Here is a 21,876-nt window from a genome sequence, read left to right as displayed (position 1 = left end):
TTTTTAGACCTTTTTTAAAAAAAAAAAAAAAAAAAAAAAAATCATCGAAGAATCTCAGAAGGATGTTTTGAAATTGTGGGCGGAAACCCTGACTGGGGCGAACTCCAAGTTACACATGGAAAAAGCTCCTCCCACTTCGCAGTTACATTCATGGTTATGTTTTTTTTTTTTTTGGGGGGGGGGGGTGTTGTTAGACAGGAGACAAATGGTTGGATAATGATGTAAACAAACGAGAGCACCAATTTGGGCACGCACTCACCTGTGATAATGTAGAAGCTCTTCTCCCCCTGCACAAACGTGACGTCGTTGGGTATGAAGCAAGTGTCGGCGTCCGTCTCCATGCAGGGGTGGCGCGCTTGCCGCAGCTCCAGGCGACGGGGCCCGTCGGGCAGCAGGCGAGGACGTACGTAAGGCACAGGGGCGGTAACCGACGCCGTGGCAAAGCTGACCACTGCGTCCAGTAGCGCTACGACATCTCCAAGGGTCTGCAGAGGGTCCACGTAGCCTAGTTCAAGTTAAAAAACAAATAAAAATTAAAAATCCCCATTGTCGCATGAATAAAAATAAACGACCGGAAATTATCTACAGTCAGAAAAGTCCGCGATGCTTTCGGTGGATGTATGTAAAGGTTGACTCTCTTTCAAGTTCAAAAAGCTGCTCGCCAACTATCACATGGATGACGCGTGTCAAAACACACGTCGCGGATTCCGCACCTGAAGCGATGTTGATGATCTCTTTGACGATGGCATTCTGCGCCTCCTCGTACTCCTCCCTGCTGCGGCCGTAGTCCTCGTTGAGAGCGCTCAGCTTGCTGAGGACAAACGGCAGGTTAGATCAGGCAAAGCGGGCACCCACGCACAAATACAGACATGAAAAAACACACACACACACACACACACGGGAGACATCTGACATCAAATGAGATTGAGGAGCGTTGCCTCATTTGGCCCAAATATTTCTACCTCCTCCCACCTCACTACGCTGGAGATATGAGACAGCCAGATTTATTTCTGTAAACACCATGCCGTCCAGCGTCATTTTTTTGATCTGTGACAATTTATTTTTTTATGTGGGGAGAGAGACTCCAGAGCCGACAAATTCAACTCAAAACTTGTTGGTCAAACAAGATTTCCCAGAGTGAAGGAGATCAATGGACCGCGGGTGGTCGTTCGACGTAAACGAGAGATGTCATTGGAGTCGTGGTTGTTGGTTTTAGTGCAGTCAGTTTCAAAAGTGACTCGAAAGGAATGAATAGTCACCGTTTTGGATGATATTCACTGCGGGACTTTGTTTGAAACCACATTGACAAAGAAATGCATGAGGTGTCAAAAAAAACGTATGCGCTTCCAACCCTGCGCACGTCACATCACGGACGCGTTGCGTTCACGTCAGAAGCCGCGTTTGTTTTTGTAACGCGAGACACGGGGGGGCACCAACCCGTTGGTGAAGCGCACGCCGTTCTTCTGCACGTCCAGTGTGCTGAACGTTTTGTTGTTCCTCAGGTTCTTCTCCTCCTTGCAGGTGACACGCAGGTAGAAGCCCAGCACGCCGCTCGACTCCAGCTTCACCGTCTTGCCAGCGTCCAAACCTGTGATGCCGTGACCGGTTTCGATGTGAACGTCAACTCTGTCATGCAAAGCGTTTGAAATTTATTGCAGACACTTCAAAGATATTTTCCATCCATATTATTGCGAGATAATGATGTCGCCCGGAGGTTGCCAAGCGTGACCCATTTATTTTCCGCCCAGGGCCACCATGGCAACACGCATTGCCACGCCGCGTCTTGTTCGACGTCATGGAACGCTGTCCAACGGTTTGGGACAAAACGACCAATTGACCGCGAGGCCAAGAATGTAAAAGTTATGTGGCGCCACAGCACATGGCTGCTCCACACTTTAATCGCATTATTTATGACCTGCGGATGCACTCGCCATCTGAGCCTGCCGTAGTCACCTAGCTCCCTTGCCGCGGCATTGAGCACGGCCTGCATGCTCTTCTCCATGGCGTCCATCTTCTCCCGCAGTTCACTCAACACGGGATCGAATGAGGCTTTCACCAGGAACTCGTGGTGTTCAATCTGCAAAAGGGTTGAAACAAATCAGCGTCGCGAGCATAAAGGCTTTCAGCGAGACACTATTCAGATAAACGTTACGTACGTTGTCATTCCGCCACCCGAGATGACGCCTCAAGTAAAATGAGAAACCCAGACATGGTCGTAAACAGGGTCAAAATCTCCGATGAACTCAACGGGGCTATGGCAAATGCTGACCATTACAGGCACAAAAAAAAAAATCCCCACCCAATCAAAAAATCAGTGCCGGGGCACGCATGCTGCCAAGAAAGTGCAGCCAATCAAGCACGGACCGCTCTCCTAAGACAAATGTCGCGGGGCAAGACGCTGAAAACCGTCCACAATGACAAAAAAACACCATATGACAAAACAAATTACCAAAAAAAATTGAACAAATTAAAACACAGCAGAGCTCTTGACGACAGCTCCCAACGAGGGTGCCGTCTTGCTCTCGGAGTAACTGATTTAAGAACGCTCCAAGGGTGAGAAAGCCGCACCTGGTTCATATCCAGGGTGGTCTCGATCATCTCCTGGTACTTGCTGAAGTCACCCTGCAGGTCCCTGAGCGGGGAGATCAAGACCGCCTCGAGCAGGACCTCGTGGTTGCCTAAGGGAACAAACACCGAAATCACATGCTGTAGAGGAGCGAGCGGTGTGCATGACAACAGGACACATTCATGACTTATCACCTCTCGTTTTTTCCCCCAGGGGGAAAACAAAACATTAGAATTGGAAATCAGTTTTTTGTTTGAAAGAAAATCGCACTATTTTACTTTCAGGCTCTTTTTTTTAAAGATGATTAAAAAAAAGAAAAAGAGGCCAAAAGAGAGGTTTTGCCATCAACCGAGTTTGCTACCCGAATATCTAGCCAGTGCGGTGATGAGTGCGGGGATTTGGTCGACGGCCTGGTGCACGCGGTAGCAGTCCTGTAAGGTGGCGCTGCGGCGGTGGAACTTCTTGGCCAGTCGCTGGAGGTCAGGGAAGCGCCGCAAAATGTCCTCCTGGCACGTCTGCCTCAGCTCTGAATCGCACACCAAACTCTCCACCAGGTCCAGCCTGCACATTTGCAAAATCTCCTAAGACAACCCTGCGCATTATTTTGTTCGCACCAGTGATGGAAAAAAAACGTCATGATATTACCTCTCCTCGATTTTAGTCGTGTCCAGGAGCGGCTGCTTAATCCACTGGTTGACCAGTCGCTGGCCCTGAGGTGTGCGACACTTGTTCAAAAGTCCGGCCAATGAGTGAGCCCCGCTGGTGTCATCAGGTGCACCCTGAACGAGAGGCAAACGTGTAAAAAAAAAAAAAAAAAAAAACACACCACAAAATATGCAAGCGGGTGTTGGGGCCCACCTGGAAGAGGTTGAGCGCCCTGACAGCAGCGCTGTCCAGCCTCATGTACTGACCCAGCTCCAGTGAGGTCAGGCTGAAGGAGTTGAAGTTGGACTCGTCGGAGAGAAGCTCCAGGTAGCGCACCACTGCGGCCAAGCAGGACATGGCCACCTGCCCGGGAAAACGCAACGAAACAATGTGGTCTCATTCAGCTAAATTGCCGTCGCCTATTGGGAAAAGCGGAATAGACCGCTGGCCGACGGTGACAAATTCTCAAACGCGTAAGCGCGCTTCACCCCTGTTGACAAGTTTTGCAAGCAACCCGATCGCAGCACGTCAAAAAGACCGCACCTCTCCCGCTTGTACAAAACGCTCAAACACATCGCAACCTTCGTTAACAAGTGGGCGGAACAACTGATCCTCGGTTGACAAATTGGGCCAGCAATGGCTCAAACACCCCACTGAAAAATCATTCCGACATGCATGTTATTATACAAAAATCAATTTCACACGATTTGCGATTGCCCGGCAACCAGTTGAGGGTGCACCCCGCCTACCGGCCGAAGACGGCTGGGATAGGCTCCAGCACGCCAGCGGCCATTGAGAGCATAAAGTGGACCATGGATGGATTGCGATTAATAATTGAGATTCTCCAAAAACCATGGTGATTTGAAAATGGCTTCCAAACTCTACCAGGTGGATTTTAATCCAATTAATTGGGTGACCGCGTTGTTTTTAAATGTGCTCAAAAAAATCAATCTTGATTTTACGTTTGGAGGTTGCACCGCGAAATCTCCTCGAGGGACACTTTCCAGCGTTGGTCCGCCGCTGGCCCTCACCTGTTTGTCGAGCTCCGGGAGGGTGTTGCTGGCCACCGTCTCTCCCCGTTTGGCTCTCAGCAGCCTGTTGAGGTCCTGGACCACGTCCTTGCTATCGAACTCTGTTCGCTTCCTCTCCGACACCAGCACGCCCCCGCGCTGCACCACCTGCACATATTATTTTTGTATCACATCGTGCTGGATTCATTTTGAATTGTATCATATTGTATTTTTTTTGTATTGCATTTTTGTGCTGCCGTGTTTTTTCTATTCTATCATAGCATGCTTCGTGTAGGACCGGATATAGTTTTGCAGCGCAAGACACGTTTTCTATCTTATTTTTCTATACTGTATTGGCGCTTATCTTCTGTATTTCTTAGTATCATCTTTTTATTGAATGGTACCCTTGTTTTATTCTATCAATTTTTACTTGTTTTGAATTCTACCGTGTCATATTTTGTCATTTATTTTTGCAGGGCTTGATTGGAACACTTTCTCTTGAACTCTCTCACTTTCAGGGTAAACAGAAAAGAAAAAAAATCTCAAGGAAAAAACAAACCTCCCGTAGCTTGCTGCCCTCTCCTTGAGACAGAAGACACTCCTTGGGGCCGACCTGTATGAGCAGCGACTCTAGGTTGGAAAAGACCTCGTTGTCGGGGAACTCGCACACGCCCATGGTGCGTTGCGTCGCATCCACGTAGCCCACGGCCACCACGCCGGACGCCGCACGCACAGCCACCACACCCGTGCAGCCTTCAGCACCATTTCCGCCGCCAAACAGAATCTCTTCGAACTGGGTGAGGTTTCCTGGAGAGGCCTAAATGAAGCGGGAGAGATCAACAATTCAACAAACAAAATGTCAGCCTGCTGAAATGGCTAGATTGATGTGCTTCATTCTTTTCCCACAAACATAAAAGCAATCTGAATACAGTGGTTTCAAAGAGTCAGGGGACATGACGGGTATTGGATTAAACAGCAACGGTGAGAGGTAGCGAGACAGTGCTATTATTTATCCTGTGAGGGATATTAAGCTGGAATTTAGTAGGGGTTTTTTTTTCGACACACAAATCCTTATTTTTATGTAAGGTCCTAATGTATAGCACGTTTGCTTAAACTGTAGACACAAACCTTGAACTCAATCTTCCAGTCTTGCTCCTTGCTGTTCTTGCTGTGGTTCCTGTACACCTCGACGCGGTACTGCCTGACCAGTAGCAGGTCCTTCACAAAAGCCTCAAAGTTGAGCTTGCTCAACACCACGCTGTCCAACTTACGACTCCCTGGCGACCGACACGTGTCCAAAATAAACATGAGCACACGTTTTGGAACGAAGAGACGAAAGCAAGCCAAAAAAAGCAGCTGAATTCGTCTGTTAGCAAGTCTCTATCTGATGCTAAGCTACACGCCGCTAGCTTACCGGAGCCCAAGTGCTTGATGACGGCGTTCGTCTTGAAAACTTCTTTCGCGGCGAACGCTGCGTCTTTCCCGTGAACCGTGTAGTACTCGCTGCGGTCGAATATACGGAAAGTTGTGTCCGGTTTCTCCGGCATGGAGAAGAAGAAGTTGAGGAAGGCGTGTTCGGACGCGCTGTCCATGGACAGGTTTTGTTTTGGCTGAACAGCCATACTGCAATCTCCCGCCACCACGGCAAGTGAGCCCAAACAGGAAATGACGTCGCTTTTCAATGCCATCCGAACGGTCGTCAGAGAGCTGTTTGTTTATCTTTTTTTTCCCATTTGGCCTTGAATTTCATCTAACGGGCAGAGATTTTGTTTAAGAACCAACTTGTATATGTTTTTATCTTCCTGTCTAACAACGCTCAAAAAACCTCACCACAACGTCACATATACTTACGGTTAGCAAAGGCCTTCACCTGTGCACATTTAAAATAGGAAGCTTGACTGGATGTGTTGCAAATAACTGCAATTAAATTTTGCCTTGTCAAAATGAATGTTCGAGATATCTGTGACTAACGCCAGTTTGAAATAGACAATCCAAATCTCATGAGTCATAATTCCAGTTCAAGAAAACGTAATTAACCTCAATCAGAGATGTTTTAGTAGGTGAAATAATGTTATGGACATCTGTAACTGGAACTATGACGAGTCAAAAAGCCGTCTTAGATATCGCAAATTAGTTGCAGGTATCATCCTCTGTGAATTACAGATATATGCAACTGAATTGGGTGGTACGGTGGATTCCGGGGTTGGATTCCGACCCGGGCCTCCCTGTGTGGAATTTGCATGCATGTCCTCCCCAATGCGTGCGTGGGTTTTCTCTGGGTACGCCGGTCAACGATAGTTTTCAGCTAAGTGAAATGCGTTTGATTGCATGCCCCTGAGTTTCACCTTGTTAAAAAACTACAGCAAAAATAAACCCACTTTGAACTGAGAGCGATCCACTCAACATAAGAGTGCGCTGTGCAGAGATCAAATAAAATGTGAAAAATCATCCGTGCGGCCGTAGCCAATGTTTCCAGGGCCAATGTCATTACTGAGACAGTGGCAACTATTGTTGTCTGTCCGGTGCCTCTTGAGTAATCCATATTCATGATAGCGCTGGACACATGTTCTTCTCTGTGTGAACAATGTGTGGAAAAAGGCGATCAATTCTTTATCATTTTCCAGGAAACAGTGCCACGGAAAATATCATGAGGCACACGGCGTGTCAATCAAATGCATCCTCTGCGGGACATTGACAAATGTCATTGGTGTGATGCGCGGAGTTTGGTAAGCATGTGATGGGTCCCAGCAAAGACCGGATGACGCCACATAAAATTTCGATGGGAACATTTTGATAGGAACAAATTTGAAACAGCGAGACAAAAAGGATTTCGAATAGCATGTTTTTCTGATAACCTTCATACTTCGCGGCTGTGTTGAGAAAATACCTTCCAGCTTTGGAAAGCCCTGGTCTTTGATTTGAGTGCCGTGCTCGCAACAAACCGAAGGGGGGTTTTCAAACCCGAGAGACGAACTGGCTTCGCTTAGTCATAACAAACAACGAAAAAAATACAATATCACGCACGAGAGGGATTAATGTTCTGCTCACCAACCTTTTTCAAGCTGATTCGGTTACTGGTGCAGTTAGTTTTCCTTTCTGGAAAGAAAAAAAAACAAACAAACAATAATTACTGTTAAGAAGCAGACTGTTATGGTGTAGCAAAGGTCAAGGCAGCAGTGGATCCAAGAGCGAATGGGAAGAAGGATAATTGTAGGATCAAGTGGTTCGTGGGGGAAACGATGAACGAGGCAGGTTGGGCAGGGAGGCACTGGAAGAGGACAAACAACATCAAATAGTTATGCGTCAAAAAATCCAAAATTTGTGTGTGTGTGTGGGGTTGCGGGGGTCTTTTCGGGGATGGTTTCATTAAACAATTTTGTGAGTCTGCTCATGATAGACATGTTGAGAAAATGTTATGTTGCCCATCGGCGTCTTGGTTTAAATTGGGTTGAAATTGGACAAAATCCTTAGGTCAAATTGTTGCTTGAAGAATGGGCCGAACCAGCCTAAAATGGCTGCTTCACCCCCAAACGTGATGACGTGAAATTTCTTGCTCTTTTGTCAGTGCAAAGCACTCTGTGTTGTATTTGGACTGGATGAAAAGTGCTACATGGGAAAAAAAAATAGATACCCACGTTTCCGCGTGAAGTCTTGTGCTTTTGCGCGCGCTCCTGGGAAGATGGAGGCAAGACGAATCGATGCAGATCGATGACGATCATACACCCCGTGTCAAAGTGATGGGGAAGGCGACGGGAGCAATACGGGCGACGTGACCAATGCGGTTCGGGTTGGATGATGACGATGATGATGCGCGCGAGGAATTGCCTGCTTTAAAAGCGAGAACCTGCAGGACGTGGAAGCACGACACCAGACAGGCGAGGCAACGCTCCATCATCGGCGGCAGCATCAGCATCATCATGAACGGCCACTGTAACGGGAAGGCTAGCGACGTCGCCGTGGAGCAGTTCCATAGCAGCAACGCTTTCCCCGAGCTGAGCGTCAAGAAAGCGGCCCACCGCAACCTCCAAGAGGGCTCCCGCAAGGAGGAGGAGGACCAGTGCCGGCTGCCCTCCATGGAGGCCGCCTACGCCAGCATCCTGCGGGAGCTCGGCGAGGACGTCGACCGCCACGGCCTGCTCCGCACGCCGCTGCGCGCCGCCAAAGCCATGCAGTTCTTCACCAAGGGCTACCACGAGACCGTGGACGGTAAGGACGCATTTGGCCTTGAGAGCATCTCTCAAATGCAACAGCTATAACCTTGCGTCCTTCCCTCGCATTCGAATTCATCAGATGCCATCGCATTATTTAACATTTCGTCTCAATATGAGTTCCGATTGCATTAATTCCACATCGAAAAACAATCGTATTGCAACTTTTTTTTTTATTTTTTACGTTGCATTGGTTCTCGCTACATTGGACTATTTCACAGTGGAGCTTCAGAAAAGTGCATGCACTATTTCGCATCTAAGATGCACAAAAGTGTACTTTCTCTATTTGCATCATATTCCACTGTTTCCCACTCACAATCAACCATGCAATATTTGACACGAATCCTAACGTACTATTTAAACGAAATAATTCTGCCCTTTTCTCACCATGTAAGATGAAGAGCATTGCCTTGTGGCCCAGGCATATTAAACTAAAACGGAACTAAATTTAAATACTTGCAATTTAATTGTATTGCGTTATCGAACACTTGAGCCCAATAGTATTGCATTATTTCCGAAATCGAACCCCACACATCTACACTGTGAGGTCGACGCGCTAACCAGTCAACCTGAGTTTGCCTGAGCAATTCCTCTCCACATCCGAGACGCTTTTCTACTACGTCACCTTTGTGCCTCACTCCCCAGGCATGACCAATCAACCCAACTGTTCAATTACAATTGATAAATTCTTACCAATGCTCATCCCTCGTGGTGATACTTGCAACTGAAGGCCCAGGTGCCAAATTTCATATCATTTAGATTATTTAATTCCTCCCTCCCAGGCGAGGAGAATCAATAGGGAATCTGATCAATAATGGCATTGGAATCGGTACAAAATGCCCAGCCCACCATCGAGTTGAAGGATTCGTACGGGTTAGGATTCAATTGGACTGAGTTGTAACTACACTGAGTTTGCCTGAGCAATTCCTCTCCACATCCGAGACGCTTTTCTACTACGTCACCTTTGTGCCTCACTCCCCAGGCATGACCAATCAACCCAACTGTTCAATTACAATTGATAAATTCTTACCAATGCTCATCCCTCGTGGTGATACTTGCAACTGAAGGCCCAGGTGCCAAATTTCATATCATTTAGATTATTTAATTCCTCCCTCCCAGGCGAGGAGAATCAATAGGGAATCTGATCAATAATGGCATTGGAATCGGTACAAAATGCCCAGCCCACCATCGAGTTGAAGGATTCGTACGGGTTAGGATTCAATTGGACTGAGTTGTAACTACAAAAAAAAAAAAAAAAGAAGTAACGCTATCTTGATGTCTCACCAGACGTGCTGAACGACGCCATCTTCGACGAGGGCCACGACGAGATGGTGATCGTGAAGGACATCGACATGTTCTCCTTGTGTGAGCATCATCTGGTGCCCTTTTTTGGCAAAGTGAGTTCCCTCGGGATTCAGACGACAACGCCAAGCGCTGCCTTGTGTGTTTGTTCGGTTCCGCTTTGTAAGTCAGCTGATTCCCCCCGTCTTTGTTTGCGTAGGTCCACATCGGATACATTCCCAACAAGAAAGTGGTGGGGCTGAGCAAGCTGGCGAGGTGATTAAAACACACACATTGTGGTTTATGCGGTTGCCGCGTTAGTCTCGGTCCAGCGCGTCCTTCTGTTATTTCACCGCATTGACCTGCAGGGCTTAAGTTTCTCAATTCTAAACTCCCCTGCGAATGTTCCCCGTGGGAACCAGCGCTTGTCATCACAGCCGAATTCGGACGGGCTCCAGTACCCGGGAGCTTGGCCGGGGTGGAGGCTCCGGCATCCAAATGGCTGCCTTTAGCCAGTTGTTGAAAAAGCATCTGGCAAAAAAAGGAAAGCATGAACAAACGGCAAAAAAGGGACGAATAAGGCAAGATGAAAAGCCCACTTCTCATGGGAATGCATGCGGTTGCTTTTCACACCTCCACCTCTTGCTATTCTTCAGCGGACAGACTGGAGCCACTTCTTGTGCATTCACTCTGGAAAATACAAAAACACACCAAAATCAATTTTCAATTTTCCATGACAAGAAGAACAGAAAGAAAGCCTGGCCTGGGAAAAAAAACAGACTGAATAACGGGAAAAAGTCACATCACACAAAAGGATAACAATCTGAGCGAAACGACGGAAGACCAAGCATTTGCGAGGGAGGTCGTTGGCAGTGAAACGAATGCCTTTGTGGTGAGCTAAAACGTTCTTCTCTTTGCAGGATTGTGGAGATCTACAGTCGAAGGCTTCAAGGTGAGACGCAATACCATACCGTCATCATGTCCCGCAAGCCCCTTTTATTCGGGCTCTATTTTCATGAACAATGAAAATCTTGCGCGATAGAACTGCGGATTAGATGGAGTCTTGGTAAATTTGCAGATGAGCATAGGTTGGCCAATACGCGAGAGGGAGGGCTATGCCCCTGTGAGAGTGGTCACAGCCGACTTCATGGCCGATCAAAGCGGCTCTTCTCCTTCCCTCTAAATATTGGGTGACCCGTCGCACATCAGTCTCGACATAGGGCGAGCGGACGGCTGTTACGTGGACATTTGGACGCCACCCCACCGCCCCCCACGGCTGTGCCCTGTGATGTCACCTCATGGATCCAGTGTTCATTTGTCAACATTAGGCTTGTATTGTCTTTTTTTTCCCTCCTCAGTTCAAGAGCGTCTCACCAAGCAGATTGCCGTCGGGTTATCCGAGGCCCTGAAACCCAGAGGCGTCGCCGTGGTGATTGAGGCGGCGTAAGTCGGCCTGCACGGACATACGTATACTGTATACACATACGCCATCTTTTAATGGCCGCCTCCTTTTGCGCACAGGCACATGTGCATGGTGATGCGCGGTGTGCAGAAGATGAACAGCCGCACGGTTACCAGCTCCATGTTGGGGGCCTACCGAGATGACCCCAAAACTCGGGAGGAGTTCCTGTCACTCACCCAGAACTGAGAGGACGTCAAGGCGGTTCCATGAACGTACAAGAAACACACACCACAGATTGAAGAATTTCAATGCCGCAGCTTTGATGATTTGTAAGGTCACAGTGATTCCAAGTGCCTTTTTTTTCTCTCCACCGAAATATTTTATATTTCTGTTAAGTATACAACTATGTAAGCACATCCAAATAAGTCTATGTAATCATTGTCATTTGTGAATTTTTTTTTTTTTTTTTCCTGTACTACCCAGATGGGAATTTCATTGGCGCTGGTGCCAAGTGGTGCTGTCTGTTATAAACCCTTTCTCACTAAATCATTATTATAGAATTGTAATTCCTTTCGTAATAATCCATGTCCTTGTCATGTAAAGCATTTGTTATTTCTGCGCGAGGAGGAAGAAAGTGGACAAGTTTTTCTTTTTTGTCATCTGTAGCATGTACTTTGATTATCATTTACCCAAATAAAAAGAAAACAAAAATGACCAGAATGCACCGGCCTTCTTTGTGCAACTGAGAAATCACATTTAAATGTGCCTTGCGAAAGTGTTTGCCCTCCCTCCCCCCGCCCCTTGAATTTTTTGACCTGTTGCCACATTTCTGGCTTTAAACGAAGATAAAATTTGATTTTTGTGTGTGTGAGAAAAATTCAACACCAAATACGAAACAATCATGAAGTGGAACGAAATTCATACGATATTTTACACTTTTTTTCCTTTAAATTCTGAGCAGATCTGATCTTTACGGAAGCCTGGCAAGAACAAAGCCATTTCGCAAAGACAGATGAGACCAAAAGTGAACTTTTTTGCTAAATGCAAGCTGTTCAGTTTGGCGTCACCGTAACACTGCACATCACCCTGTGAAAACAGCAGCCCCACTGTCAAACCTGGTGTTAGTACTGCCATCGTGTGGTACTGCTTTTCTTCTGCAGGGACAGGGAAGATTGCTGGAGTTGATCCGAAGATGGACGGGGCCCGATACAGAGCCGTTTGAGAAGAAATCATGTTGGAGACTGTAAAAAAAAAAAACTTGAGAATCAAGGAAAAACGACTGCGGAAAGGTTAAAAGCTAAACACATCCAAAAAAGGTCAAAGTCCAGACATAATCTGTGGAAAGACCTGAAAACTGCTCTTCACAAACAATCTCCAGGTCATTAACCTGCTGAGCTGGAGCCGTTTTTTGCAAGGAAGAATGGGCAAAGATTTCAGTTTCTACGTGGCAAACGGTTAGAGACACATTTTGCATCACAAACGTTTCCGTTTCTTTCTTAAAAAAAAAAAAAGTTTTGATTCAATTATTTTCAATCCACTTCATAATTGTGTCCCACTTGGGTGTCTTGATAGAGAGTAAATCTTCCATTTGAATTGGTTAATGACATTTTGAATTAATGGATGAAAAAAAATGTTCATTTAAGCCTTTCAGGGAGAGCGGTTACTACAGTTTATCATCTTATCAGGTTACAGGGTGCATGAAAGGGTAAATTGGCCATTTGTATTTATTTAAACACTTATTTGCTCATTGAATGGTGCGGGTTTTTTTTCTTTTAATAAGTGAACTGAGTTTGCCATTTTTTTTTTTTAAGACTGAAGATTTTACTCCAAAATGTAAATCACATCATATATATACACACCAACAAATTCATAAAAAGCAACAAAATGAAACAACAAATCTTCACGGCTCAACGACAACCAAATGTAATTCGGGAGTTACACTTGAAAACTCATTAATAGATGACTGTATTAGGGCAGTCTTGCACTCTACGTTTGAATATAGAATTAAAGTGTGGCTTCGGGGGACCTTGTGGTCAACATGTGATAAACATTATGGCATACAGCAGGGTCACACCGACGTCTGTTTGTAGTTGGTGGTGTCGAGAACCTTCTTCCCGCACATGGCGCAGATTCCTGAGGGGATGAAGGAGTGGACCATGTGAGGCAGGCGCAAACACTAAAAATGAAACACCCTATTCGCGTTGTTTCGTAAAATGCTTTTTGTGCACGTTCAACACGCGATTCTTTTCTGTCCATATACAAAATGACATTTACAATGTCATTTTATGTGAAATTTAAGGCTCCTGGATTTTCATTCTGAAAGTTGCGTCGTTTGTCAGGAAAATGACAATAAAAGTCCTAATATGACAAATATCAAGGAAAAAACAAATTGCTTAATGTACAACAGGCACTTTGTATACAGCGGGTTTTTGTTGTTGTCGTATTGTACCAACCTTTCTTGTAAGCACAGCCTTGGCAGTAGTGCGAGCCTGACTGATGGACGGAGCTCTTGCAGATGCGACACGTGGCAAAGCCCGTCTTGTTGTACGGGTCGAACCTGAAAAAGGGTTGTGGTGGCTTACAAATCTGTGTGCGAGTCCCTGAACAGGTGACCGCGACCATTACGTGGCTCTCTGTTCTTAAAAATACAGCATGGGTGACTTCAAGCTCACCTGGCTTTCTTTGAAGTTAGCAGCTTATTTTCATTGCGCTTGCGCCCTCCACTCTCTGGAACGAAGAAAGAAAACTTTTCACAGCACATTTCAATGAATCTCTGTTATCCGCGATAATGCACTTGTATTCGCCAGCCACCTAAAGATTATTGTAATTGGCTGTAGATACCACAAGATGGTGACAGAACAATTTATCTATAAGACAAGGCTATTGCCTGACTAAATGTTCCTAAATGCTTTTGTTTTAGTTGGACACATATGAAGGATTTGGATGACGGGTGGCATGTTGTAGACTCAGCTTCAGTGTTTACTTTTTCCACACAAAATTAGTCTTGTTCACATGGTGTCTCCAGTTTGTAAACAAAATCAAACAAACAAACATTCGGATTTCCAAAATTGGATTATTGAAAATCCCCAGACACGTTACGTGAATCTGTAACCTTCACCTTACCTATCGTATTCCGTGCTCCGTCCTTCCAAGTGTCCGGAGTGATAACTCTACCAAGCTTCTTCTCGCCTGAGACAAATACACACAAGTCACACGCACTGAGGTGACATAAAGTTACATTCTGGTTTGAGTACGTAAAAAGGCGACGTTTTGAGCGAGCAGACATGTTAGCTTTGTTAGTTTACGAGAATGGTACGTCGTTCGGGAAAACTTAACATTTCGCTCACATTTGAAGACAGGCAGTCGTTTACTGCAAACTTACACTTTTCACAGACCATATTTCCTTCTTATTTGTGGCGGTGTTTGTTTCAAGTGATTGGGAAAAAAAACACTAGCTCGCAGAATGCCTCCTGTTTTACGAGCTAGCTGGCTGGTACTGCTATGTTTGTAAACGTCCGGTTATGGATGACATCACTCATCGGATCGGTCACATCTCGCGATATTTTGAAACGTGATTGGCTGCAAGCTGTGTCGTTTAATTCTAAATACGAAAGCAGTTGATTCTATTTTAAAAGCATCTTGTACTTCATCGCTTTCGGAGTTAATTCAATGGTTGTTTTCGATACTATTCAGCAGGTATGATCTAATTGCTAAATTACCGGTTCGTATGTAATACTACAAGGTACACTTGATTGGTCAATGTCACGGGATTACGAAATGTGATTGGCTGACAACTGTGTCCATTTATACTCGCCAAAAGCATCTGATATCGGTTGTCAATGGATTTTTATTTCGTCGGTTTTAGAATTATACTCTAAAATTATTTTAACATGAAATCAAGTTTTAACTAGATCAGTTGGACAATGGGAAGACCAAACATAGATAGACAGCGGTGGACCTAACCTTATGCGTCTTGGTGACGTCTGTTCATTGGTCAAACGTCACCAAATTCTGAACTGTGATTGGCTTGCGGAAGAACGCTCAACTCCATATTTACGGAAGAGATGCACAATAATCGACGGACGTTTCCCCTTTGCTAACCTTCCTTTGGTATCCATTTTAAGATCTTAAAAATAATTTTGTGTCGTCAAGCGCCATGTGGGACCACGAGATCCGAGCAATGGCGAGCACCCACGCCATCATCGCCGCCTCGATGCTCATGGCCACTGTCGTCCCCGCGGCGCTCGTCCCGGGCTTCTCAGTGTACGGCACCCACCTGCTGTGGATCTACTCGGTGTCCGGAGCCGTCGCCGCAGTTAGCGTCGCCATCTTCTGGCTGCTCGGCATCTCGCCGCCGACCAGGAAGCACACGCTGGGATATAAGGTTCACGAAAACACGGGCAGCAAGAGTGCATATTAAAGGAGACATCACAGTGTTTGTGGTTTGGGGGTTTTTAGGGGGGGGGGTGTCAGAATATCCCTTGGAGAATGCTTTCGTCAAAACACAAAGGATCAAGAATTAAATACATATTCTTGCCATGGTGTAATTCATTGGAATTAACTAATTGGGGGCCGATCGCTCGAATGCAGCCCTAATTTCGCCCCATGTATTGCTGGACCAACGGGAGCCTTGCTTTCGTTTGCTTGACATCCAATGAAAAAACAATTTTATAATAATGTTCCATCCTCTGTCCAGCTGTCCAGGTTGTTTCGTTCCTGTTTGTACTTCTTTCTGTCCTGCATGTTTTTCCACATCGTGGTGGTTCTCTACGGAGCTCCGCTCATCGAGTGAGTAGCAAAAGAAAACAACTGGTTGATTTAAAATTTCTTCTTACGTGACACATCTGTCACCTTCCACAGCTCGGCTTTGGAGACCTTCTCTCTCGCCGTCTTGTTGTCCTCGCTGACCACGCTTCGGTGTCTCTGTGTGCTCGGACCAAACGTCCAGGCTTGGATCAGGGTCTTTAGTCGTCACGGGTAACAGATTTTTTGAGTTAAAGAGACGTTGCTTAGCCAATATTTTAATTTAATTTAATTTTTGGGGTATTGTGTGGCCAGAAAAATACCTACCCCAAGTGAGCTTCAAGCATTCCGCCGCTAGATGGCGGCAGCAAACTTCACAACATCCAGCTGTTTTAATTAATTTCAATGGGAACAGTTAATTGAGTTCAGTAAAGACCCCACCATATATGCACTTATGTGTTTGTTAAAAAAAAAAAAAACTAAACAAAATGTCTTGCCTTTGCTTCGCAGAGCAATGTCTGTTTGGGATACTTGCCTCCAGATCACAGTAGCCTTGACAGTGTTGGGCGCGTGGATGGGAGCCTTCCCAATACCTTTAGACTGGAACAGGCCTTGGCAGGTCAGCACATCACCCCTCATTCAGTCACACCTCAAATTAAATGTCCTCCCTTCCTTGCTACTTTATCATTGCTGGTTTTTTTTTTCCTCAGGTTTGGCCGATATCCTGCAGCCTGGGCGCCGTGTTTGGATACCTATCGGGCCTGGTGGTGGCGCCAACGTGGATTCACTATCATCGCAAGCAGCTTACTTACAAGTGCAAATGATGGACCAGCTTCACTGTCCACACGCACCCGCTGTATTCCTTTCACTTATTTCTCCTATTTATTTGGATTCCTGACACATTGACGATGCCAGTGTAATATAACCCACCTTGTTTTGTACTGTCATTTTTACAAGAATAAAAAGTTGCAGACTTGCAATTTTAAAGTCACAGATGCTACAGTACTTACTAGAAAGAAGATGCTGACTCTTGTGGACAAAAACAATACCTGCGCCTCACATTGCATATTTTGTATTACGCTTTTACTTCGGATTTTTATCGAGCCCGTGGGCTTTGCTGTAATCGAAAGTCACTAATGTTATGCACTTGTGAAATGAACTGTAATTGAATAAGGGGAAATGACACACACACACACACACACACACACGCTTTTTTGCAACTTGGTAGCGCCTGAAATTGCCGTGATGAATGTTGTTCTTTTTTTAAATCGCCATTAATCTCTCCTCTTTTCCTTGGGCCCCCATGTTGGCTTCTCATTTTTAGAAACGTTCATTTCAAACTCTTAACACAGACTTGAGACCCTACTTTAAAACCCCAACATTAAATTCGAGCCAGGACTTGAAATCCAAATGCGGTTTTGAAGCCATCATTTGAAACTCTCCGTGGCTTGAAACTCTACTTTGACAGATTTGAGTGATGGCCTTTCATGGGATTATTTTTCCTTCCACTTGGCCGCATCTGTCTGTTATGTCCCATGTTTGAACCCTCCTACACAGGGAGGCAAGAAAATAAAAATGGCCCTGCCAAACACAATCAGTCCATTTTTACCATCTCTCGCCGTGTCCACCAATTCTAATCTGACCTCATGCCGTTTTGTCCATCAAGTGTATTTTTAGGATTGGGAGTGAGATTGGGGGCAGGGGGGTGGGAGACATAATATTATAAAGGTGTTAGCACTATGGCTGATGGATTTGTGGCCGGGCGTCTCCGGTGCCTCGTTGCATGCGGGGAGAACGTTATTTATTCATTATGTTCTGGGGGCGAGCAGAGGTGATTTGTCAACCCGTAGCGTTGCGGTTTCCAGCGTCAAGGCTGGCTGGAATGAGTGGCCTTGATTTCTGCACAGACCTTATTTTTCTTCTCTTAATAGATCTGTATCAAAAGTAAGTCCGCAAACATTTTAGCCTCCTTACCCAGGAATGGATGGAAAATCCAATCTCCCAAACTGAGTTTTACTTAGCGACATTAAATTTGGTAGACATGTCCCTCTCGAGCAGACCCCAAGAAAAGCGTGACAAGAAGTTACGCTCAAAAAGACGCAAGGAGGTTTGCCGTTTTGGTTTGAAACCGACATTTTAGGGTTATCATGGCCATTTCCAGATGCAGCCCCAGAAGCTGGTTTCACTTAACCAACATGAAATTTGGTCATCAAGTCGATCAAGAGTAGTCCCACAAAATACAGTAGTGCCCAAAAAGACACAGGAAGTCACTCATTTTACTTTGAATTATTTTGGCCATTCCCAAGGCTGTTCAAATTTTCGAAATCCAGCCCTCGAAGACAGTTTCACTGAACAACATGAAATTTGGTAGTCAGATCTATTATGAGTAGACCTGCAAAAATAGTCTCGAGAAACTATGCCTGAAAAGACGCAGGAAGTCTGCCGTTTTGTTTTGAAGCAGCCATTTTACTGCAATTTTGCACATTTCCGGGTCTTCTTCAAAGACAAACTCTGAACACAATATTCTTTGAATTGAATGGTCAAGAGGTACACTTTCCGGAACACTCCATCCTAGAGACCCTCCATCATCTTAATTATCCCTCTTGCATCATCAGAGCCCACTCGAGCAGTCTTGTTTTGTGGTAACAATGGCTGTCTCCCTTTGTTGTCGCTCAGTGGGAGAACTGCATGACAACGTTTGCCTAGCGGTAACACGACACTCCAACTGTGAATGAAGCATGGGGAGTGCACGCTGGAAGCAAACAAGGGAAGTGGGGGTGAGATGAGACAGACGGAGTATGAGGGGAGGGGAAGGGAGGGAGTGTGAGATGACATCTTTGTGAAATGGAGGATGGGTGAGACATGGTGTTCACCATTCACCTCGTGATCGGCATCATCTTTTCTCACTCGATTTCCACCACACATATACATACTGTGCTCAAGCGTGAGGTGCCTAAACTTTTTGGACGTCCATGTTGGCATTTTTCTTCATCATACTCGACGCGACAGGTTTGCTGCCAATTATTTATCTTTTACATAAAAACTGTGATCACAAATCCAATGCAACATCGCCATCTACAGGTATCTCAAAGTCATTACAGTGGTTTCCAATCCACATGCCAGTGATTTATTGTGACAGGGGGAACAATTAATTTATCTTCCACTGGATGGCAGAGGGGATAAAATCGACCTGTGTGTCCACTTTTTGTGACATTTTTGTATGGTGGCGTGTCGTGAGATTAGTTTTCTATATGTAAAATGTGCCTAATGCAAAATATGTGCCTTGACTCAATAATGCTTGGAAACTTTGCTCCATGGGTTATAATTTCTTCATTTAATTGCTTGCAATTCAGCTCTTGTTGTCTTGATCATGTGTACCTCAATGTAATTGCCAGTAAGTGTTTGCAGGCAGACGTTTGTTTTACATCTGCGGGGACACGAAACATGCATTGATCTAACTTGACCTTTGTCCTTGTCCTGTATCGTGCCTGCCTTGCTTTTGTCCATATTAACTCTATTGCTGACGTTGAATCAAACCTATTCACCAGTAGCGCAAATGACAAAGTAAATAAGAAGCGACATTTATTTGCTACACGTGAGCCGAGGGGGCGGTATTTACAGAGGACTGAACTGCTAAGTTGATTCAGCGGAGACCACCTGTTGTTTTAAAGCTGCGTCACGTGACCCCGTCGGAAGATCAATACAAACACATCATGGCCGAATGCTTGCTTTTAACTTTGCAATATGAGAGAGACAATAAGAGAGAATAAAAGATACACCCCCAATACGCTTGGTTATCTGCGATCACATTTATTGAATTAAATATCTTCTTTTGTACTAAAGAAAATGGGACATTGTTTTGTTTGTGCGACATAAATTTGCAAGAGTTATCATCGACGGGAAAAAGGAGGCTCGTTGTTGGGTTGACCTGCTGAGCAGCAACATGTCACACGCCCTGTTTCCACCAAACGGTGCAGTTCACCACTTTGGAACGATTCCATTTTTGGCAGTCTTTGAGTGACGAGCGGGTCATCGTGTTATGCTAAACCGTACCGAACCGGGCCGCTGGGTGGAAAACATGGCGAAAAAGTGTCAAGTGGGGACCAGATTGGGTGATGGTGGTCACTTGTTTCTGGGCTGAGCGGCGATGTAGAGCGCCACCAGGCAGTAGAGAGCGCCCCCTACAGTCAGGGCCATGGTGGTGCGGTACAACAGCCGGTCAGGGACGCCGCGCTTCAGGTGAACGGGGATATTGTCCGACGTCTAAAACATACAAGGAAAAACAGAACAAAAAGTTTCTTGGCTTGAGTGAAGAAAGTTGCTGCAATTAGAGTGAAACATCAATACTCTAATTACTCTTGTGTTATTGATTGCTCCGTTCCCCCCCGGTGGTGCGCTTGTGATTGATTCGTCACGACCAAATCGAAGGGGAAACTGTACTGAAATGTGTTGCTTTTCGAAAACACGATTACCTGGAATATCCTCTGAAAGTCGGGCACCTTGTTGGCCCCCAAGTACTCCACCACGGGTCCTGCTTCTGACACCACTTTGGTGGGTGTGGCAAAGATCATGGTTGATGATTCGGCTGGTACGACTGGCCTCAAACCCTGCACAATGAATGGACAACCAGTAAGTCACAATGTGGACAATGCACCTTTATATCGATGAAAACACTTTTAGACCAAGCTCACTTAAGTGCACCTTGACACAGCCACTGCGGCTACACGCATTGAGATAATTAGATTGCGCGTGGGTATTTTGGTTGGTGAGGTGGACATTTACTTACCAAAAAATAAAATGAAATAAATTGGACGACCAGCACTACATCAATTTTCTGTTTATAGCAATAAACTAGAAAAACATATGAGCATCCATCTCATTACGATGGAATTTAGGCAACATGGTACAAGAGTGTTTCTAGCCAAGCCCCAGCATTTACGTGCCTGAAAGAACGAAGTCATCACATGACCTGCTTGCAAAGGTGTTAATTACAGCGCGTGCGAGGGCGCCACAATGAAGGTGCTAAGATGCAACAACTTCACATTCATCACGACATGCAGACCTCAAGCTAACCTGCAGAAACAGGATCCTTTGTTTCCCACCTCAAATCCTATTAACCTTTTACTCCTGGGTAACTAGACAGTTTGTTGTGTTATACGACAACAAAAAACACATTCAAATAGAATGTGCAAAATATAATTTAGCCCACAGTCAGAAATACTTGATATGTTCATTACAGTAGACACCACCCCCAAAAGGTTCCCAGAACTCTCAAAAAGTTTGACCGACCAAACTTGCACATTCACAAGTAACGCGGAAAATGGTACCGCTAAATTGAGCACCACTAACATGTAATAATGGGCAAGACAACCAGGCGAGGGGGCTTTATCAAAAGGTCAGATATGACAAGGACACATCTGGTAGGTATTGAATTTGAATTTACACAACAGCCAGTTGGTGAGAGATAACCTTTACAAACAAAAGATGGACGAGAAAGGTTGAATACGGGGTGGTTGTCACGACAGAATTGCTGAGGAGAGGTTAATTTACAATGCTTACAATATTTTGGAGATTAATTATGATACAATAAACCCAGCACCCCATTTTAAAAATCGAAAGAAGGGGAGGAGTCAGCAATACATCATCAAGGGGTGAAACATGAAGCTGATTATGCTACTTCATCTTGTATGGAAATTTAAAAATACATAGTTTTAAGAGATTACACAGCGTCGATTGACGACAAAGTTGCATTTTACGCAGACAAGGACGCGTGCGAGCACGGCGTCATGAAGGTCACCGCCAACCGTGACCATCCTTCTTTTGAGTCATGCGCCGACTTTAGAACTCACCTGGGGGGCGTAGGCCGTCGACGAAGAAGACCCCGCAAGCTTCTGTGTTATACCGCTGAATTTGTAGTACATTTTTGTTCGTGGGAGAATGACGTACGGACACGCTGGTCACAACAGAACGAACCGGCGGAAAGAGTTTCCTGCTTCGGGCGTCGAGGGAAAGTGACGTCAA

The 21,876-nt window shown here is 45.4% G+C and overlaps 5 protein-coding genes and 1 long non-coding RNA gene across 7 annotated transcripts in view; 3 read left to right on the top strand and 3 right to left on the bottom strand.

The window, feature by feature from the left end:
- Window positions 1–5,892, bottom strand: part of msh2 (mutS homolog 2 (E. coli)) — a 27,780-nt gene extending 21,888 nt beyond the window's left edge. For both annotated transcript variants that reach the window (XM_019893761.1, XM_019893760.1), the window contains exons 1-12: window positions 5,636–5,892; window positions 5,350–5,498; window positions 4,781–5,038; window positions 4,243–4,389; window positions 3,425–3,574; window positions 3,212–3,345; window positions 2,928–3,127; window positions 2,569–2,678; window positions 1,954–2,077; window positions 1,438–1,588; window positions 714–811; window positions 260–505 (exon numbers count right to left, since the gene is read on the bottom strand). In XM_019893761.1, coding sequence (XP_019749320.1) covers window positions 260–505; window positions 714–811; window positions 1,438–1,588; window positions 1,954–2,077; window positions 2,569–2,678; window positions 2,928–3,127; window positions 3,212–3,345; window positions 3,425–3,574; window positions 4,243–4,389; window positions 4,781–5,038; window positions 5,350–5,498; window positions 5,636–5,843 — 1,975 coding nt within the window. In that variant the 5' untranslated portion in view covers window positions 5,844–5,892. The remainder of the gene's footprint in view (window positions 1–259; window positions 506–713; window positions 812–1,437; window positions 1,589–1,953; window positions 2,078–2,568; window positions 2,679–2,927; window positions 3,128–3,211; window positions 3,346–3,424; window positions 3,575–4,242; window positions 4,390–4,780; window positions 5,039–5,349; window positions 5,499–5,635) is intronic.
- On the top strand, window positions 4,089–19,963 carry LOC109530186 (uncharacterized). The gene is made up of 5 exons (XR_002170976.1): window positions 4,089–4,099; window positions 4,219–4,223; window positions 5,747–5,755; window positions 14,375–14,379; window positions 19,881–19,963. It is a non-coding gene; the product is annotated as an uncharacterized LOC109530186 (long non-coding RNA).
- Window positions 7,517–11,721, top strand: gch2 (GTP cyclohydrolase 2). The gene is made up of 6 exons (XM_019893762.1): window positions 7,517–8,427; window positions 9,717–9,826; window positions 9,931–9,986; window positions 10,631–10,662; window positions 11,069–11,153; window positions 11,232–11,721. Exons 1-6 carry the CDS (start codon window positions 7,998–8,000, stop codon window positions 11,356–11,358), a joined length of 840 nt encoding a protein of 279 aa, XP_019749321.1. The 5' UTR covers window positions 7,517–7,997; the 3' UTR covers window positions 11,359–11,721.
- cript (cysteine-rich PDZ-binding protein) lies at window positions 12,818–14,652 on the bottom strand. Its single transcript, XM_019893766.1, has 5 exons — window positions 14,495–14,652; window positions 14,236–14,301; window positions 13,785–13,839; window positions 13,566–13,669; window positions 12,818–13,245 (listed from the first exon to the last, which is right to left on the bottom strand). Exons 1-5 carry the CDS (start codon window positions 14,508–14,510, stop codon window positions 13,181–13,183), a joined length of 306 nt encoding a protein of 101 aa, XP_019749325.1. The 5' UTR covers window positions 14,511–14,652; the 3' UTR covers window positions 12,818–13,180.
- pigf (phosphatidylinositol glycan anchor biosynthesis, class F) lies at window positions 15,135–17,444 on the top strand. The gene is made up of 5 exons (XM_019893763.1): window positions 15,135–15,496; window positions 15,809–15,900; window positions 15,973–16,089; window positions 16,366–16,474; window positions 16,566–17,444. Exons 1-5 carry the CDS (start codon window positions 15,269–15,271, stop codon window positions 16,677–16,679), a joined length of 660 nt encoding a protein of 219 aa, XP_019749322.1. The 5' UTR covers window positions 15,135–15,268; the 3' UTR covers window positions 16,680–17,444.
- cox7a2l (cytochrome c oxidase subunit 7A2 like) lies at window positions 19,648–21,876 on the bottom strand. Its single transcript, XM_019893764.1, has 3 exons — window positions 21,705–21,876; window positions 20,328–20,462; window positions 19,648–20,118 (listed from the first exon to the last, which is right to left on the bottom strand). Exons 1-3 carry the CDS (start codon window positions 21,774–21,776, stop codon window positions 19,978–19,980), a joined length of 348 nt encoding a protein of 115 aa, XP_019749323.1. The 5' UTR covers window positions 21,777–21,876; the 3' UTR covers window positions 19,648–19,977.

Source organism: Hippocampus comes, unplaced genomic scaffold (genome assembly GCF_001891065.2).
Source record: "Hippocampus comes isolate QL1 unplaced genomic scaffold, H_comes_QL1_v1.1 scaffold31, whole genome shotgun sequence".
Lineage (NCBI taxonomy): Eukaryota > Metazoa > Chordata > Actinopteri > Syngnathiformes > Syngnathidae > Hippocampus > Hippocampus comes.
This window is presented reverse-complemented; position numbering and strand designations above follow the sequence as displayed.

What these genes read in the sequence shown, in the direction of transcription:
- pigf (XM_019893763.1), top strand. Translation starts at nt 15,269, where the DNA reads ATGTGGGACCACGAGATCCGAGCAATGGCGAGCACCCACGCCATCATC. An exon ending in TACGGAGCTCCGCTCATCGA is followed by an intron (nt 15,901 to 15,972) that starts GTGAGTAGCAAA and finishes CACCTTCCACAG; the next exon opens with CTCGGCTTTGGAGACCTTCT. An exon ending in ACTGGAACAGGCCTTGGCAG is followed by an intron (nt 16,475 to 16,565) that starts GTCAGCACATCA and finishes TTTTTTCCTCAG; the next exon opens with GTTTGGCCGATATCCTGCAG.
- gch2 (XM_019893762.1), top strand. Translation starts at nt 7,998, where the DNA reads ATGCGGTTCGGGTTGGATGATGACGATGATGATGCGCGCGAGGAATTG. An exon ending in TGGTGCCCTTTTTTGGCAAA is followed by an intron (nt 9,827 to 9,930) that starts GTGAGTTCCCTC and finishes TTGTTTGCGTAG; the next exon opens with GTCCACATCGGATACATTCC. An exon ending in CTACAGTCGAAGGCTTCAAG is followed by an intron (nt 10,663 to 11,068) that starts GTGAGACGCAAT and finishes TTCCCTCCTCAG; the next exon opens with TTCAAGAGCGTCTCACCAAG.
- cript (XM_019893766.1), bottom strand. An exon ending in CTAACTTCAAAGAAAGCCAG is followed by an intron (nt 13,670 to 13,784) that starts GTGAGCTTGAAG and finishes ACCCTTTTTCAG; the next exon opens with GTTCGACCCGTACAACAAGA. An exon ending in AGGCTGTGCTTACAAGAAAG is followed by an intron (nt 13,246 to 13,565) that starts GTTGGTACAATA and finishes TCATCCCCTCAG; the next exon opens with GAATCTGCGCCATGTGCGGG.
- cox7a2l (XM_019893764.1), bottom strand. Translation starts at nt 21,776, where the DNA reads ATGTACTACAAATTCAGCGGTATAACACAGAAGCTTGCGGGGTCTTCT. An exon ending in CGACGGCCTACGCCCCCCAG is followed by an intron (nt 20,463 to 21,704) that starts GTGAGTTCTAAA and finishes TTCATTGTGCAG; the next exon opens with GGTTTGAGGCCAGTCGTACC. An exon ending in ACTTTCAGAGGATATTCCAG is followed by an intron (nt 20,119 to 20,327) that starts GTAATCGTGTTT and finishes TGTATGTTTTAG; the next exon opens with ACGTCGGACAATATCCCCGT.